This window comes from Salmo salar, chromosome 07 (genome assembly GCF_965601325.2).
Source record: "Salmo salar chromosome 07, fSalSal1, whole genome shotgun sequence".
NCBI classification, from domain to species: Eukaryota; Metazoa; Chordata; class Actinopteri; order Salmoniformes; family Salmonidae; genus Salmo; species Salmo salar.
Genome location: NC_138297.1, coordinates 73,246,975 through 73,266,198, shown reverse-complemented (window position 1 = coordinate 73,266,198; position 19,224 = coordinate 73,246,975). Strand labels below are relative to the sequence as shown.

The window sequence follows — 19,224 nt, the reverse complement described above, 5'->3', positions numbered from 1 at the left end:
AGAAACCAAGAGAGGAACCAGGCTATGAGGGGTGGCCAGTCTTCTTCTGGCTGTATGAATGAATGTATACTCATTCAAGGGTTTTCCCTTGTCAAGAGTGAGCAAAGCTGTCATCAAGGCAAACTACTGGTGGCTAAGGTGGCTACTTTGAAGAATCTCAAATACCATTACCACAAAATACTTTTAGAGTTAAAGCAAGTCTCATAAATTGTAGTTCATGTACATTTTACCATCTATTTACTATTATTATTATTATTACTGCTGTTGAACAAATGTCCAAAAGGTTTTGTCTTTGAGAAGTTAGGAGGGATGTGATGTTCATGTTAAATGGGTGTCTGCCCCCTTTAAGAGCCCCTGAGACTGGGATAAGGGAGAGATGACCAGATAGAGAAACCTGTATTTGCAAACAAAGGACAGAATGTACATTTGATATCTGACTTTTTAACTTAAAACAAATAACTTTAACTAGGACCTAAGTTCTCGCCAAGGATTTACTTACTGGTGAAAGAGTTATTTAATATTACACTTGTTGCCAATCCATGGGAGCATCTGCTAAATGACTACATTGTAATGTAAATGTAGTGCTATGTATATTATGTAGGTTATGTATTTGTTGTGTTGTTTCCTGTTTGGTCCCCGAGAAGAGTAGATCATTAGGAATCCTAATTAATGCTAAATATGAGGCCTTATTTGACCTTATTTGGTCATATTTGACCTTATTTGACTCTACTTTCTTATTTGGATGGATACTACATGTACAAGTGGTTAGGGTTGGTTGGTAAAGGACTCTATTTTCAGGTTATTTCTGGTTTGGGTGTGGGTTACCGTGGTGATGTGTGTATATGTCCATGGAGGTACAGTTCAAAGGACTGAGGCTCCTCCTCCTCATTTGACTAGGCGTGCTGATTAGATCCACTAGTTTCATTTGAGATATCTTCATTTGATTGGACATTGCTTCTAGTGTAGCATAAGCTAAATATTTGCTGTCACTATTGGAGGAACAATGCGTTTCAGTTCAAATGTAAAGCAGTTTGTTCTCCTTATCATTGTTGGAATCTTCTTGCTTCTGGGGTATGTGTTTTTCTATATTTTATGTAATTACTATGCATGTGCTATGTGTGTATGTAAATGGTGTTATTTTGGAACAGCTAAATCTGTACTAAATAAATTGAAGTTGAATTAAAGTGATGTTATAGTACAATTTCATGTCAACTAAGTGTACTGAGTAAAGTATACTGACCCACCTAAAAGTGTTTGTAATACCCACCTTATCTACCCACCTTAAACTGTACTTGAAAGATTTTATTTGAGTGTTCTCTATATACAGTCGGTGAATTTGTAGTGGCACTGAAAGATAATTGCAAATAGTAATGTTGCTAGCATATCCCATGTATACTAAAGGTGCACTTTATCTAGCTTTGGTGTACTATGTCAGTATACTTTTCATGGTTGTATTTTTATATACTATGCATGTATTTAATGTTACTTAAATGGTGTTACTTTGGGACACCTACATTTAAAGTAGAATTCAAGTAGTGTTTTTGTACTATTTCATGTCAACTAAGTGTACTTTGCGTGCTAATTTGTCCCACCTTAAAGTATACTTGCAATACCCACCTCATAGAGGATCTGAACCAGAAAAACAACTTCACTGGTTGAAATCATCCCGTGGCATCAATATTAGTCAAACATTGATTCAAGGGCCAAAGTTGACTACAAAGTGTAAATAGCATAATTCTGGTCTTAATAAAGATAGTATCTTCCAAAGATTTGCAATATTTAGGGAAAACTATGATGTTCCTAAATCCTTGCATAATGTCAGTCTCTGTAATAGCGTGTGGTTTCATAGCGTAGTGGGCTGAAATGCTTCCATGACAGACTTGAACTGATTCTCTCCTCTCTCCCCAAAGGTATATGGTCTTCAACCACTTCAATGAAAGGCAAAACATGTAAGCTCAAGTTTCTGTTAATTTATTACACCCTAATGAAGCTATAATGTGATGTGGATTTTCTGATTGATTCTTATTCACAGGGTTTGGTTTGACACTTCCAAAATACATATCCCAGTTGATGAGGACCAGAGGAACACCAGGTTAGTTGATGTCTGTGCCTCGATCTAGGTTGGGCAAAATTAAAAATGTCGGTGTTCGCTTTAGCAATCTCACTAGTATAAAGACCTCCTCCATTCCTGCCATTATTGAAAGAGATTGTGATACCTCACATCTCAAAATTGGGTTACTTAATGTTAGATCCCTCACTTCCAAGGCAGTTATAGTCAATGAACTAATCACTGATCATAATCTTGATGTGATTGGCCTGACTGAAACATGGCTTAAGCCTGATGAATTTACTGTGTTAAATGAGGCCTCACCCCCTGGTTACACTAGTGACCATACCCCCCGTGCATCCGGCAAAGGCGGAGGTGTTGCTAACATTTACGATAGCAAATTTCAATTTACCAAAAAAAAAACAATGACGTTTTCATCTTTTGAGCTTCTAGTCATGAAATCTATGCAGCCTACTCACTCACTTTTTATAGCTACTGTTTACAGGCCTCCTGGGCCATATGCAGTGTTCCTCACTGAGTTCCCTGAATTCCTATCAGATCTTGTAGTCACAGCAGATAATATTCAAATTTTTGGTGACTTTAACATTCACATGGAAAAGTCCACAGACCCACTCCAAAAGGCTTTCGGAGCCATCATCGACTCAGTGGGTTTTGTCCAACATGTCTCTGGACCTACTCACTGCCACAGTCATACTCTGGACCTAGTTTTGTCCCATGGAATAAATGTTGTGGATCTTAATGTTTTTCCTCATAATCCTGGACTATCGGACCACCATTTTATTGCGTTTGCAATCGCAACAAATAATCTGCTCAGACCCCAACCAAGGAGCATTAAAAGTCATGCTATAAATTCTCAGACTGCCTACCCAAGGACGTCAGAGGACAAAAATCAGTTAACCACCTAACTGAGGAACTCAATTTAACCTTGCGCAATACCCTAGATGCAGTTGCACCCCTAAACTAAAAACATCTGTCATAAGAAACTAGCTCCCTGGTATACAGAAAATACACGAGCTCTGAAGCAAGCTTCCAGAAAATTGGAACGGAAATGGCGCCACACCAAACTGGAAGTCTTCCGACTAGCTTGGAAAGACAGTACCGTGCAGTATCGAAGAGCCCTCACTGCTGCTCGATCATCCTATTTTTCCAACTTAATTGAGGAAAATAAGAACAATCCGAAATTTCTTTTTGATACTGTCGCAAAGCTAACTAAAAAGCAGCCTTTGCAAATGGAGGATGGCTTTCACTTCAGCAGTAATACATTTATGAACTTCTTTGAGGAAAAGATCATGATCATTAGAAAGCAAATTACAGACTCCTCTTTAAATCTGGGTATTCCTCCAAAGCTCCATTGTCCTGAGTCTACACAACTCTGCCAGGACCTAGGATCAAGGGAGATACTAAAGTGTTTTAGTGCTATATCTCTTGACACAATGATGAAAATAATCATGGCCTCCAAACCCTCAAGCTGCATACTGGACCCAATTCCAACTAAACTACTGAAAAAGCTGCTTCCTGTGCTTGGCCCTCCTATGTTGAACATAATAAACGGCTCTCTATCCACCGGATGTGTACCAAGCTCACTAAAAGTGGCAGTAATAAAGCCTCTCTTGAAAAAGCCGAATCTTGATCCATAAATTATAAAAAACTATCGGCCTATATCGAATCTTCCATTCCTCTCAAATTTTTTTGAAAAAGCTGTTGCACAGCAACTCACTGCCTTCCTGAAGACAAACAATGTATACGAAACGCTTCAGTCTGGTTTTAGACCCCATCATAGCACTGAGACTGCACTTGTGAAGGTGGTAAATTACCTTTTAATGACGTCAGACCGAGGCTCTGCATCTGTCCTCGTGCTCCTAGATCTTAGTGCCGCTTTTGATACCATCGATCACCACATTCTTTTGGAGAGATTGGAAACCCAAATTGGTCTACATGGACAAGTTCTGGCCTGGTTTAGATCTTATCTGTCGGAAAGATATCAGTTTGTCTCTGTGAATGGTTTGTCCTCTGACAAATCAATTGTAAATTTCGGTGTTCCTCAAGGTTCCGTTTTAGGACCACTATTATTTTCACTATATATTTTACCTCTTGGGGATGTCATTCGAAAACATAATGTTAAATTTCACTGCTATGCGGACGACACACAGCTGTACATTTCAATGAAACATGGTGAAGCCCCAAAATTGCCCTCGCTAGAAGCCTGTGTTTCAGACATAAAGAAGTGGATGGCTGCAAACTTTCTACTTTTAAACTCGGACAAAACAGAGATGCTTGTTCTAGGTCCCAAGAAACAAAGAGATCTTCTGTTGAATCTGACAATTAATCTGGATGGTTGTACAGTCGTCTCAAATAAAACTGTGAAGGACCTCGGCGTTACTCTGGACCCTGATCTCTCTTTTGAAGAACATATCAAGACTGTTTCAAGGACAGCTTTTTTCCATCTACGTAACATTGCAAAAATCAGAAACTTTCTGTCCAAAAATGACACAGAAAAATGTATCCATGCTTTTGTTACTTCTAGGCTGGACTACTGCAATGCTCTACTTTCCGGCTACCCGGATAAAGCACTAAATAAACTTCAGTTAGTGCTAAATACGGCTGCTAGAATCCTGACTAGAACCAAAAAATTTGATCATATTACTCCAGTGCTAGCCTCCCTACACTGGCTTCCTGTTAAGGCAAGGGCTGATTTCAAGGTTTTACTGCTAACCTACAAAGCATTACATGGGCTTGCTCCTACCTATCTTTCCAATTTGGTCCTGCCGTACATACCTACACGTACGCTACGGTCACAAGACGCAGGCCTCCTAATTGTCCCTAGAATTTCTAAGCAAACGGCTGGAGGTAGGGCTTTCTCCTATAGAGCTCCATTTTTATGGAATGGTCTGCCTACCAATGTGAGAGACGCAGACTCAGTCTCAACCTTTAAGTCTTTACTGAAGACTTATCTCTTCAGTAGGTCCTATGATTAAGTATAGTCTGGCCCAGGAGTGTGAAGGTGAACGGAAAGGCTGGAGCAACGAACCGCCCTTGCTGTCTCTGCCTTGCCGGTTCCCCTCTTTCCACTGGGATTCTCTGCCTCTAACCCTTTTACAGGGGCTGAGTCACTGGCTTACTGGTGTTCTTCCATGCCGTCCATGGGAGGGGTGCGTCACTTGAGTGGGTGTAGTCACTGACGTGGTCTTCCTGTCTTGGGTTGTGCCATGGCGGAGATCGTTGTGGGCTATACTCGGCCTTGTCTTAGGACGGTAAGTTGGTGGTTGGAGACATCCCTCTAGTGGTGTGGGGGCTGTGCTTTGGCAAAGTGGGTGGGGTTATATCCTGCCTGTTTGGCCCTGTCCGGGGGTATCATCGGATGGGGCCACAGTGTCTTCTGATCCCTCCTGTCTCAGCCTCCAGTATTTATGCTGCAGTAGTTTATGTGTCGGGGGGCTAGGGACAGTCTGTTACATCTGGAGTATTTCTCTTGTCTTATCCGGTGTCCTGAGTGAATTTAAATATGCTCTCTCTAATTCTATCTTTCTCTCTTTCTGTCTTTCTCTCAGAGGACCTGAGCCCTAGGACCATGCCTCAGGACTACCTGGTATGATGACTCCTTGCTGTCCCCAGTCCACCTGGCTGTGCTGCTGCTCCAGTTTCAACTGTTCTGCCTGCGGCTATGGAACCCTGACCCGTTCACCGGACGTGCTTGTTGCACCCTCGACAACTACTATGATTATTATTATTTGACCATGCTGGTCATTTATGAACATTTTAACGTCTTGACCATGTTCTGTTATAATATCCACCCTGCACAGCCAGAAGAGGACTGGCCACCCCTCATAGCCTGGTTCCTCTCTAGGTTTCTTCCTAGGTTTTTGGCCTTTCTAGGGAGTTTTTCCTAGGGAGTTTTTCCTAGCCACCGTGCTTCTTTCACATGCTTTGCTTGCTGTTTGGGGTTTTAGGCTGGGTTTCTGTACAGCACTTGGAGATATCAGCTGATGTACGAAGGGCTATATAAATAAATTTGATTTGATATAAACTGAGAAATTCTCGCAACAAGTCATGGTACTTGATACTTTTAATAAACACTCCTTTCTATTTCCTTAATGTTACCCGTTAGATCATTTTCAGAGATGACATCACTTCTATGGGCTAGGTGGGACGGTAGCGTCCCACTTGCGGGACACAGCCAGTGAAATATCAGGGCGGCAAATTGAAAAACAACAAAATGTAATAATTCAGCTTTCTCAAACATACGACTATTTTAAACCATTTTAAAGATACACGTCTCCTTGATGTAACCACATTGTCCGATTTCAAAAAGGCTTTACAGCGAAAGCAAAACATTAGATTATGTTAGGAGAGTACATAGACAAAAATAATCACAGCCATTTTCCAAGCAAGGACATGTGTCAATAAAACCCAAAACACAGTGAAATGAAGCACTAACCTTTGACGATCCTCATCAGATGACACTCCTAGGACATTATGTTACACAATACATGTATGTTTTGTTCCATAAAGTTCATATTTATATAAAAAAACAGCATTTTGCATTGGCGCGTGACATTCAGAAAATATTTTGCCTCCAATACTGCCTGTGAATCAGCACAGCAATTTACAAAAATTCTTATCATAAACGTTGATAAAATATTAAACTGTTATTCAAAGAATTATAGATGAACATCTCCTTTATGCAACCGCTGTGACAGATTTCAAAAAGGCTTCACGGGGAAAGCACACTTTGCAATAATCTGAGTACTGCGCTCAGAAAAATACACCAGGCTATACAGATACCCGCCATTTTGGAGTCATTTAAAATCATAAATAGCATTAGAAATATTCACTTACCTTTGATCTTCATCAGAAGGCACTTCCAGGAATCCCAGGTCCACAATAAATGTTGTTTTGTTCGATAAAGTCCATAATTTATGTCCAAATAACTCCTTGTTGTTTGTGCGTTCAGTAAGCTATTCCAAATGTAGGAAGCGCACCGAAAATTTCACGACAAAAAGTTATATTTACGTTCGTTGAAACATGTCAAACGTTGTAAAACATCAATCTTTAGGGCCTTTTTAACCTGTTAGGGCTAGGGGGCAGTATTGACACGGCTGGATAAAAAAACGTACCCGATTTAATCTGGTTACTACTCCTGCCCAGTAACTAGAATATGCATATAATTATTGGCTTTGGATAGAAAACACTCCAAAGTTTCTAAAACTGTTTGAATGGTGTCTGTGAGTATAACAGAACTCAAATGGCAGGTCAAAACCTGAGAGATTCCTTCACAGGAAGTGGCCTGTCTGACCATTTATTGTCTTTCTTTGACATCTCATTCCATTACAAAGGATCTCTGCGGTAACGTGACACTTCCCACGGCTCCAATAGGCTCTCAGAGCCCGGGAAAAACCTGAATGTCGTCATTCCAGCCCCAGGCTGAAACACATTATCGCCTTTCTCAAGTGGCCGATCAAGGGACTGTGGGCTTAGGCGCGTGCACTGGCCGCCCCCGTCTTTGTGTTTTTTCCTCTGTTTGCCGAAAAGGAGATTCCCGGTCGGAATATTATCGCTTTTTTACGAGATAAATTGCATAAAAATTGATTTTAAACAGCGGTTGACATGCTTCGAAGTACGGTAATGGAATATTTAGAATTTTTTTGTCACGAAATGCGCCATGCGCACGACCCTGATTTACCATTTCGGATAGTTTCTGGAACGCACGAACAAAACGCCGCTATTCGGATATAACGATGGATTATTTTGGACCAAACCAACATTTGCTATTGAAGTAGAAGTCCTGGGAGTGCATTCTGACGAAGACAACAAAAGGTAATCAAACTTTTGTAATAGTAAATCTGATTTTGGTGAAGGCTAAACTTACCGGGTGTCTAAATAGCTAGCCCGTGATGGCTGGGCTATGTACTTAGAATATTGCAAAATGTGCTTTCACCAAAAAGCTATTTCAAAATCGGACATATCGAGTGCATAGAGGAGTTCTGTATCTATAATACTTAAAATAATTGTTATGCTTTTTGTGAACGTTTATCGTGAGTAATTTAGTAAATTGTTAGTAAATTCCCCGGAAGTTTGCGGGGGGTATGCTAGTTCTGAACGTCACATGCTAATGTAAAAAGCTGTTTTTTGATATAAATATGAACTTGATTGAACAAAACATGCATGTATTGTATAACATAATGTCCTAGGGTTGTCATCTGATGAAGATCATCAAAGGTTAGTGCTGCATTTAGCTGTCTTCTGGGTTTTTGTGACATTAAATGCTTGCTTGAAAAATGGGTGTCTGATTATTTCTGGCTGGGTACTCTGCTGACATAATCTAATGTTTTGCTTTCGTTGTAAAGCCTTTTTGAAATCGGACAGTGTGGTTAGATTAAAGAGAGTCTTGTCTTTAAAATGCTGTAAAATAGTCATATGTTTGAGAAATTGAAGTAATAGGATTTTTAAGGTATTTGAAAATCTCACACTGGCTGTTACGTAGGTGGGACGATTACGTCCCGCCTAGCCCATAGAGGTTAACTTAGAACTTCAATAATATTCCAACCGGACGATTCCAGTGTCTTGAAAAACGTTTTGGAACACAGCTACCTCCTCACGTGAATGAGCGTAATTGTGGCCTGTCATTCTCTCGGTCATCAGACTCCAGGAGGTCTTGATCGCTCTCTGTTGACTGCAAAAGCCTGAAACACGTTCTAAAGACTGTTGACATCTAGTGGAAGCCTTAGGAAGTGCAAACTGAACCCTAAGTCACTGTATACTGAATAGGCCCAGTCTTGAAAAACTACAATCCACTTCCTGGTTGGATTTTTTTTCAGGTTTTTGCCTGCCATATGAGTTCTGTTATACTCACAGACACCATTCAAACAGTATAAGAAACTTCAGAGTGTTTTCTATCCAAATCTACTAATAATATGCATATTCTAGTCTCTGAGCCAGAGTAGTAACCTGTTTAAATTGGGTACGTTTTTCATCCGGCCGTGAAAATACTGCCCCCTAGCCCAGACAGGATAACAGAGATGTACTGTACACAGTTACTAATGGTGAGCACCAATAAGGATGTGAACAAGTCACATTGTGATATTGGTTCATAGTTGCTGTTACCCTACACTATTATGAAAGAGAGCATACATGACTGTTCCTGGAGGAACAAAACCATCTCATAGGCCTTCAACGTAGCATACTTAACGGCCTGCTGATGGGCCATCAACAAGCTTCCCATTGCTTTCAAACTGGTTCAGAGGTTCAACTGGATAAAACCAACAAATTATAGTCCCACTAAGAGCAAACCAACAACCATTAGCTTTGGTTCCAACAAACCCAGACCCATCAGAAAATCCCAACCCCATGACCCAACTAGCAATTTGGATCAGTCTGTTGTTATCACAATGGCATGCATAAAAAAGGGGCATTTTCTTACAGTTTGTTTGCTATAGTGAAATCAAGGTTTGATTATTTGTTCCATAGTATTTTTTCCATTTGTTTTGGTTGTTTTCACTTTGTGAAAAAATGGTTTAACAAACTACAATACTTAATCAAAACCATATGTGTGTATCGGACGTCACACTACTTGCTTAGTGAGTACCAGTTCTTCCTGACTTGGCTCACACTTGGAGCCTGTTGGACGTACTACCAAATTCTTTAAAACAACATTGGAGGCGGCTTATGTTAGAGAAATGAACATTCAATTCTCTGGCAGTAGCTCTGGTGGAGTCAGCATGCCAATTGCACACTCCCTCAAAACATGAGACATCTGTAGCATTGTGTTGTGTGACAAAACTACACATTTTAGAGTGGCCTTTTATTGTCCCCAGCAGAAGGTGCACCTGTGTAATGATCTTTAATCAGCTTCTTGATATGACACACCTGTCAGGTGGATGGATATCTTGGCAAATGAGAAATGCTCACCAACAGGGATGTAAACACATTTGTGCACAACATTTGAGAGAAATAACATTTCTGAGATGTTTTATTTCAGCTCATGAAACATGGGACCAACACTTTACATGCTGCGTTTACTCACTGAGTGTACAAAACATTAAGGACACTGTCTTTCCATGACATAAACTGACAGGTGAATCCAGGTGAAAGCTATGATCCCTTACTGATGTCACTTACTACATCCACTTCAATCAGTGTAGATGAAAGGGAGGAGACAGGTTAAAGAAGGATTTATGACTCGAGAGAATTGAGACATGGATTGCATATGTGTGCCATTCAAAGGGTGAATGGAAAAAACAAAAGATTTAAGTGTCTTTGAACGGGGTTTGGTAGTAGGTGAGAGGCTCACCGGTTTGTGTCAAGAATTGCAACGTTGCTGGGTTTTTCATGCTCAACAGTTTCCAATGTGTATTAAGGTTAAACCATCATGTATTGGTTCTCTCATTGTGTCTGTGAGTAGGCTATCCATGAACTATCCATTAACAATTATGTTTGTTGAAATAAAGTTATGCCGACAGAAAATTCCCAGTTGTCCTAATGGGAAATCAGCATGCAGTTGTCTGGACTTCATAAAATCGATATGACATTGATATCAGTTTGAAAAAAATGCAACTGACATCGATATAGAGTTTCCATATCGGTGCCCATCACTAAGAGCTACACAGATACTGTATGTGTATTATGTATACTGTACAGCCATAGCTGTCATTAATCATTGTACTATGTCTTTCTACTCATACAGCCTGAGTAAGCCCATATTCAGGAGCAGAGTACAGAACATCGTCTCTCCAGAAAGGTGTGTATCAGTATTTTACTGTCCCATCATTCACCATTTGGCTGGCAACCCAAACTCCATGCTCCTGGCCAAACTCTACGCCCCGCCCATGGGCGTTAGTTTCTTCACCGCAATGAATCTGGCTCTGAGTACATCAGCAACAATTTCTAGAACAAAACAATTAGTGGAATTTAAATGTAGTTTTTTTTATCCACATGGATGAAAATCTCTTGCACATTTAACTGCCAACCCAGACCCAACCCCTTCCCCTCCCCGAACACAAGGACACAGACAAACAGTTAAATATTCCACCAGACCAGCCATCAAACCGCAGACTCCAATCTCAAGCAGACAAAATCCATTTATCAACAAACAACATGCAAAAAAAAAAACTCTAGATCACCGCTATTCTACACACAGAGACACATACAAAGCTCTTCCTCACCTTGCATTTGGCAAATCTGGCCATAACACCATCCTCTTAATTTCTGTTTATAAGCAAAAACTCAAACAGGATGTACCAGCGATACGGAAGTTGTCCATAGCAAACAGTAAGTTTCAGGACTGTTTTGCACTGATTGGATTATGCATCGACAACGTCGTCCCCACAGTGACCGTACGTACATATCCTAAACAACAGTCATGGATTAAAGGCAACATCTGCAGTAAGCTAAAGGCTAGAGCTACTGCTTTCAAAGAGTGGGACACTAATCCGTAAATCTCACAAAGCCCTCAGACGAACCATCAAACAGGCAAAGCATCAATACAGGATTAAGATTGAATCGTACTACACCGGCTCTGTTGCTCGTCAGATGTGTCAGGGCTTGGAAACTATTACGGATTACAAAGGGAAACCCAGACGCAAGCTGCACCAGTGACGCGAGCCTAACAACCAAGCTAAATGCCTTCTATGCTCGCTTCGAGGCAAGCAACACTGAACCATGAATGAGAGCACCAGCTGTTACGGACAACTGTGTGATTACACTCTCCATAGCCAATGTGAGTAAGACCTTTAAACAGGTTAACATTCACAAGGCTGCAGGACCGGGATGGATAACCACGACATGTACTCAGAGCATGCGCTGACCAGCTGGCAAGTATCTTCACTGACATTTTCAACCTCTCCATATTTATGTGTTCCCTGATGTGGAAGAGCCTGGAGGTCACTGTTAAGATCCTCTTTTTCCACAATGACTTTGACTTTGACTTTGGTTGCCATTTACTTCAAATTCCTTTTTCATGTTACACTTCGTCAATCTTGGAAAGATACATACATTTTGTGGCGACAGGTAGTGGTTAGAGCGTTGGGCCAGTAACCGAAAATGTTGCTAGATCTAATCCCTGAGCTGACAATGTAAAGTTTAGTCATTCTGCCCCTGAACAAGGCAGTTCCTAGGCTGTTCCTAGGCTGTTATTGTAAATAACAATTTGTTCTTAACTGACTTGCCCAGTTAAATAAAGGTTAAATAAAAAAATAAAAAAAATTGTCTTATGTGACATTAGATAGTGTGACAGCCATTTGCTCTGATCTGTCTATTCTGTCGAGATACATAATACAAATGTTGAGTTACGTAGAGTACCAGTTTGGACACACCTACTCATTCCAGGATTTTTCTTTATTTTTACTATTTTCTACATTGTAGAATAATAGTGAAGACATCACAACTATGAAATAACACATATGGAATCAGTTAAGAACAAATGATTATTTACAAGGACATCCTACTCCTTCTTCCCCGTCAGGGAATTGAACCCCGGTCTCCTGTCCGCACTACACAGGGTTTCTTTAGCTAAATAGCCCAGTACTGTACTGCCGACCGTCACGTTGTACAGCGCCACATTTTCCGTTCCATCCTAACAGAAACCCAGAGGTTTTTTCATTTTTCATGGAATAGAAAACACCGTAATATTAATCAAATGAATTACTAATTCAAAAGTTACCAACCCCATGTCAGTCCTCCACAAACATTTCATCGTTTAATCGTCAAATGATTATAAATGACGTGGCACACGCCGTAGTGTAGACTTTTTGTCTTCCACCAAAACCAATACCAAACCAATCAGGTGGTTGTTTTCGAAGCTTTGGACGTCATTGAACACATGTTTACGATAAAGCGATACAAGCATCGGCACACTGCTTCAAAATAAACTGCTTAGCGATTTCGATGCAGGTGTAACGGTCGTCGTATGAAAGGGACCAAGGCGCAGTGGGTTGAGTGCTCATGTTAACTTTACAAACCTCAATCACTCTAACTTAAAGGGTCTTAACGTAACTAAATCTCACAGCCTCTGGAGAACACACCACTACCTAATTACCAACCCCCCAAATCAGTTCTCCACAAACCTCATGTTTACATCCAAGGGTGAAACCACGTGGATTAAAAAACTACACGGAAATTATACAAATGTTATTATCGCAACCACCCTTATACATTTTTTTTAAAAGCAACCTAGATTAGACTGGGTTGACTGGAACGAACTACAAAAATCTCTGAAACTGGAAACACTTATCTCCCTCACTGGCTTTAAGCACCAGCTGTCAGAGCAGCTCACAGATCACTGAACCTGTACATAGCCCATCTATAATTTAGCCCAAACAACTACCCCTTCCCCTACTGTAATTATTTATTTTATTTATTTTATTTTGCTCCTTTGCACCCAATTATTTATATTTCTACTTTGCACTTTCTTCTACTACAAATCTACCATTCCAGTGTTTTACTTGCTATATTGTATTTACTTTGCCACCATGGCCTTTTTTGCCTTTACCTCCCTTATCTCACCTCATTTTCTCACATTGTATATAGACTTATTTTCCTACTGTATTATTGACTGTATGTTTGTTTTACTCCATGTGTAACTCTGTGTTGTTGTATGTTGTCGAACTGCTTTGCTTTATCTTGGCCAGGTCGCAATTGTAAATGAGAACTTGTTCTCAACTTGCCTACCTGGTTAAATAAAGGTGAAACAAAATAAAATAAAAAAAATGAACTACTATCCTATTATAGCATTTTTTAATGAATTATTATCCAAAGAAAGAATAAAAAGGTTCTCCACAGCCCAAAAAAGGTTTCCCTTACAGTGAAGTTAAAACCCCTTTTTGGTACTAGCACCTTTTTTTGAGAGAGCAATAACATCAGCCCATATCTTCATTAACTAATGAATTACGTTTTGTTCTCCCAGGCTATTGTACAAGCAGCCCAGTGTCTTGGTGGGATGAGTAGTGTTGTTATCTTATGTTAGTTACTTATCATTGTTAACTTCCACATCAGCGTGTAGCCTAGTATACCACACATCTTTTCATGGGCCTTTAATTGCAAAACTATTGAGATCATAATCAGTACAACACATTCCAGCTTGATCTGTATATCTGTAAACATTGAGATCATAATCAGTACCACACATTCCAGCTTGATCTGTATATCTGTAAACATTGAGATCATAATCAGTAACACACATTCCAGCTTGATCTGTATATCTGTAAACATTGAGATCATAATCAGTACCACACAGTCAGGCTTGATCTGAATATCTGTAAACATTGAGATCATAATCAGTACATCACAGTCAGGCTTTATCTGTATATCTGTAAACATTGAGATCATAATCAGTACAACACATTCCAGCTTGATCTGTATATCTGTAAACATTGAGATCATAATCAGTACCACACAGTCAGGCTTGATCTGAATATCTGTAAACATTGAGATCATAATCAGTACCACACAGTCAGGTTTGATCTGTATATCTGTAAACATTGAGATCATAATCAGTACCACACATTCCAGCTTGATCTGTATATCTGTAAACATTGAGATCATAATCAGTACCACAAAGTCAGGCTTGATCTGAATATCTGTAAACACTGAGATCATAATCAGTACCACACAGTCAGGTTTGATCTGTATATCTGTAAACATTGAGATTATAATCAGTACAACACAGTCAGACTTGATCTGTATATCTATAAACATTGACATCATAATCAGTACAACACAGTCAGGCTTGATCTGTATATCTGTAAACATTGAGATCATAATCAGTACAACACAGTCAGGTTTGATCTGTATATCTGTAAACATTGAGATCATAATCAGAACAACACAGTCAGGCTTGATCTGTATATCTGTAAACATTGACATCATAATCAGTACAACACAGTCAGGCTTGATCTGTATATCTGTAAACATTGAGATCATAATCAGTACCACACAGTCAGGCTTGATCTTGTTCTGTTTCTTTAGTCGTACTGATGTGGTGGCAGTCACCCCATGGTTGGCACCCATCGTCTGGGAAGGAACCTTTGACCCTGACCTCGTCGACATAATCTACAAGTCCATGAACCTCACCATAGTAACAACAGTGTTTGCCGTTGGAAAGTGAGTAGCCTACAACTTTTCCCAAATATTCAAAAGGGAAATTAAACGATCAATATTTTTACAACACTGAAACAACACCGAGTGTACAAACATTATGAACACGTGCTTTCTCCATAACAGACTGACCAGGTGAATCCAGGTGAAAGCTATGATCCCTTATTGATGTCACTTGTTAAATCCACTTCAATCAGTGTAGATGAAGGAGAGGAGACAGGTTAAAGAAGGATTGTTAAGCCTTCTACACTAGTAAATGAGGGATACAAAGTATATTGAATGTAGGTGCTTCCACACAGGTGTGGTTTCTGAGTTAATTAAGCAATGAACATCCCATTATGCTAACGGTCATGTATAAAAAGGCTGGGCTGACCATTATTTCAGTCATTCTTTTTGCTACCGTGGCTATGCCCCCAGATCAACAATGCCCCCATTTACAGGGCACAAGTGGTCACCTAATGGTTTGATGAGCATGAAAACGATGTAAACCATATGCCAGTCACCAGATCTCAATCCAAATGAGCCTGAGATAGTGTTTCCACCACCATCAACAAAACACCAAATTATCCCTCCGATAGAGTTTCAGACACTTGTAGAATCTTTGCCAAGGTGCATTAGAGCTGTTCTGGTGGCTGGTGGTGGACCAAGGTGGCTGGTGGTGGCCCAATGTGGCTGGTGGTGGCCAAAGGTGGCTCGTGGTGGCCCAAGGTGGCTCGTGGTGGCCCAAGGTTGCTGGTGGTGGCCCAAGGTGGCTGGTGGTGGCCCAACTCTCTATTAAGTACCCTTTACCGCTGGCAGGAGATATCAGCCCGGAGGATGGAGATCATTCAGACAGCCATCGAACATCAGATCAGCAGGGAGGGCGACTACATCTTCTGTCTGGACGTGGACAGCAAGTTCCACGCTCGCTGGGGGGCCGAGTCTCTGGGCAGGCTGGTTGCTGTGATTCACCCATGGTTTTACCAGGCGACCCGTGACCTCTTCACATATGAACGGCGCCCAGCCTCGACAGCCTACATCCCCATGGATGAGGGAGACTACTACTACGCCGGGGCTGTGTTCGGAGGGTCCGTGGAGGATGTGTACACACTAACAAAGGTTTGTCGGAACCAGCTTGAAGAGGACGCGAGGAATTCCATCGAGGCTGCCTGGCAGGAGGAGAGTCACCTCAACAGGTACCTGCTTTACAACAAGCCCAGCAAGCTGTTGTCTCCAGAGTACCAGTGGGATGACAAGAAGACCAAAACCAATGAGGTCAAAGTCATTCGCTTCTCTTCTGTCATTAAAAACTATGCTGAAATTCGTCCCAATGTATAGGACTAGGAATTGGATATTCAACCGGCCAAAAAAAAACGTTATTGATGATGGTTAATGTTAGGTTCATTTCAGGTATTGCTTCACTGAGGTTTGTTAGGGAAAGGCATAAAATGTCACATTGGGTATACAGATGTCTGGCGCCATTCATTTTCTGTTGGTGAAATATATACACTGACATAAATACATAAAACATACACTTTGTTTATACCCTGATGAAGACAGCTTGGCTGTCCAAACGTTGGATATTACATTTTTGCATCTGAGCTCCTAGAGTGTGCGGCTTTCCTTTATTTTCATGAAATATATTCACTAACATAAAACTACTATTTTTAATGTACTATATATATCAGTCACTGTTGTAGTTTAGGGATAATAATATTCTTCACTTATAGGAAAATATATATATTTTTATTACCTTATTCATCCTGTATTCTGTAGACTAACTATTGTGTATGTTGATTATTGGGAAAAATCTCAAATGTTTTTTTAAAAAATACGATTATGTGTATTTTTCTTGAAATAAATATTTAACCGCTTTCAGAATGTTTGTGTTATTTCACTACTTGTTATATTTTCTATAGCCTAACTAAAAACAACATCTCCCCTGTTACAACGATATGCGGTGTATGAGTAACAAACCAGTGGTTTAGTGGAGAAATAGGGAATGTTAAATGGATTCCATCTATAGATTTGTACATCAGACAAGACACAGTGGTGGACTGAATTTCCATTAAGAAAAACTTCAGCATAATGTCAAAGTGGACCTGGCATTCCTGTCCAGAAACAACCCCTAACCACAATACATATACTGTAAACTGTAAGAAAACAAAGAAAAATACCCTTTTAAAAAGGTAATATGGAGGATTCCCTTCATTGTGTAAAAACATCCTGCCAATGTCAAGGCAAAAGGGAAAATCCTTCAATTCAAGTCATACCATCTAATCAATGTTATGTGAGGGATAATCAACCAGGGGCTATGGGTTCAATGGAAAATAATGAACAACGTGGAAGGTGTGTTCCGTGACCCGCTAGAGGATTAGATTTGACAATGTAAAAACACAATACAACCACAGATGTATAAAATCCATTTAAAATGATTGAAGATGACAAGTTAAAATTGAAAATACATAAAAACCAAATACGTACACAAAATTATAATATGAAAACAAATAGTTTCATTAATACTACATTGAACAAAAAATATCAACTCAACATGCAACAATTTAAAAGATTTTACTGAGTTACAGTTCTTATAAGGAAACCAGTCAATGTAAATTCATTCATCAGGCCCTTATCTATGGATTCAACATGACTGCAAATACAGATATGCATCTGTTGGTCAAAGATAACTTTAAAAAAGGTATGGGTGTGGATCAGACAACTAGTCCGTATCTGGTGTAACCATCATTTGCCTCACACATCTCCTTCACCTAGAGTTGATCAGGCTGTTGATTGTGGCAGGTGGAATGCTGTTTTTTGGGGGGGTTTGTTTTTTTCACCTTTATTTAACCAGGTAGGCCAGTTGAGAACAAGTTCTCATTTACAACTGTAACCTGGCCAAGTTAAAGCAAAGCAGTGTGACAAAAACAACAACACAGTTACACATGGGATAAACAAAAGTACTGTCAATAACAAAATAGAAAAATCTATATACAGTGTGTGCAAATGGAGTAAGGAGGTAAAGCAATAAATGGGCCATAGTAAGTAAACTTTTAGTACAATAGCTGTGTGTTTGTGCGCATAGTGCAGTTTAGTGCAGATGTATTGGAGGAGCTGTTTAATCTCACTCAATCCTACAGAGTTCTCCTGTCCTCTGAGGACTTCCGTGTAGCTGCGTTGGTCCTTGTGGAGTGGACAGGGGCCAGGTCTGGGCCAGGGGGGCTTCCTCTCTGGTCTGGTAGAGGTGGTGGTCTGCTGCAGGGTAATAGGCTGGGCCCGGTCCAGTCTGGCTAAGCTGATGGAGGTGATGATACTCTGGTGGTGGGTGGGGACTGTGGGGTGCGCTGGGTCTGGTTGGGGGTCTCTGGGTGATCCTCTGTCCAGTGCGTCATGGGGTGTTTGTCTACCAAGTACCACGTCCTTTAGAGACTTGGTAAATATCCCAACTGTCTGCTTCCTCAGGTGGGAGTGGTCATGCAGGTGCTCTCGGGTGACTGTTGGGTGGTGAGCAATGTGCACGTTCGGGAGTAGGCCACACCCTCTGGTGATGTCAGCGTTGACTTTCTGAATGGTACGGGGATGAAAGTCTTTGCGGGGCTCTCTCCTCATGGTGGCCTTTACCTCCTCAAGCGCTGTGGTAAGACTCTCTCCTCATGGTGGCCTTTACCTCCTCAAGAGCTGTGGTAAGGCTCTCTCCTCATGGTGGCCTTCGCCTCCTCAAGCGCTGTGGTAAGGCTCTCTCCTCATGGTGGCCTTTACCTCCTCAAGTGCTGTGGTAAGGCTCTCTCCTCATGGTGGCCTTTACCTCCTCAAGCGCTGTGGTAAGGCTCTCTCCTCATGGTGGCCTTTACCTCCTCAAGCGCTGTGGTAAGGCTCTCTCCTCATGGTGGCCTTTACCTCCTCAAGCGCTGGGGGCTCCCCCGGTGGCCTACCCCCAGCGCTGGGGGCTCTCTCCCAGGGGCCTCCTCCCGGCGGGAGGCCCCCAGCCCGGACGGTTCTTCAGCTGGGTCCTGCACTGGTTGATCTGGTCCTGTAGAAGCTCTGTGTCTAAGCTGGAGGTGGTGTAGCTGGGGGGCTGATCCTTTAGCTCTCTC

At 40.9% G+C, this 19,224-nt stretch overlaps 1 protein-coding gene and 1 long non-coding RNA gene across 2 annotated transcripts; both read left to right on the top strand.

Annotated features, from left to right (window-relative positions):
• Positions 1 to 654: 654 nt before the first annotated feature.
• On the top strand, positions 655 to 6,155 carry LOC123736416 (uncharacterized). The gene is made up of 4 exons (XR_014392971.1): positions 655 to 1,071; positions 1,911 to 1,949; positions 2,033 to 2,092; positions 5,617 to 6,155. It is a non-coding gene; the product is annotated as an uncharacterized LOC123736416 (long non-coding RNA).
• A 4,573-nt stretch (positions 6,156 to 10,728) lies between these two features.
• LOC106592471 (globoside alpha-1,3-N-acetylgalactosaminyltransferase 1-like) lies at positions 10,729 to 16,849 on the top strand. Its single transcript, XM_082977237.1, has 3 exons — positions 10,729 to 10,802; positions 14,933 to 15,160; positions 15,775 to 16,849. The coding sequence occupies exons 1-3, from the start codon at positions 10,729 to 10,731 to the stop codon at positions 16,469 to 16,471; spliced, it is 999 nt and encodes a 332-aa protein (XP_082833363.1). The 3' UTR covers positions 16,472 to 16,849.
• Positions 16,850 to 19,224: the final 2,375 nt, after the last annotated feature.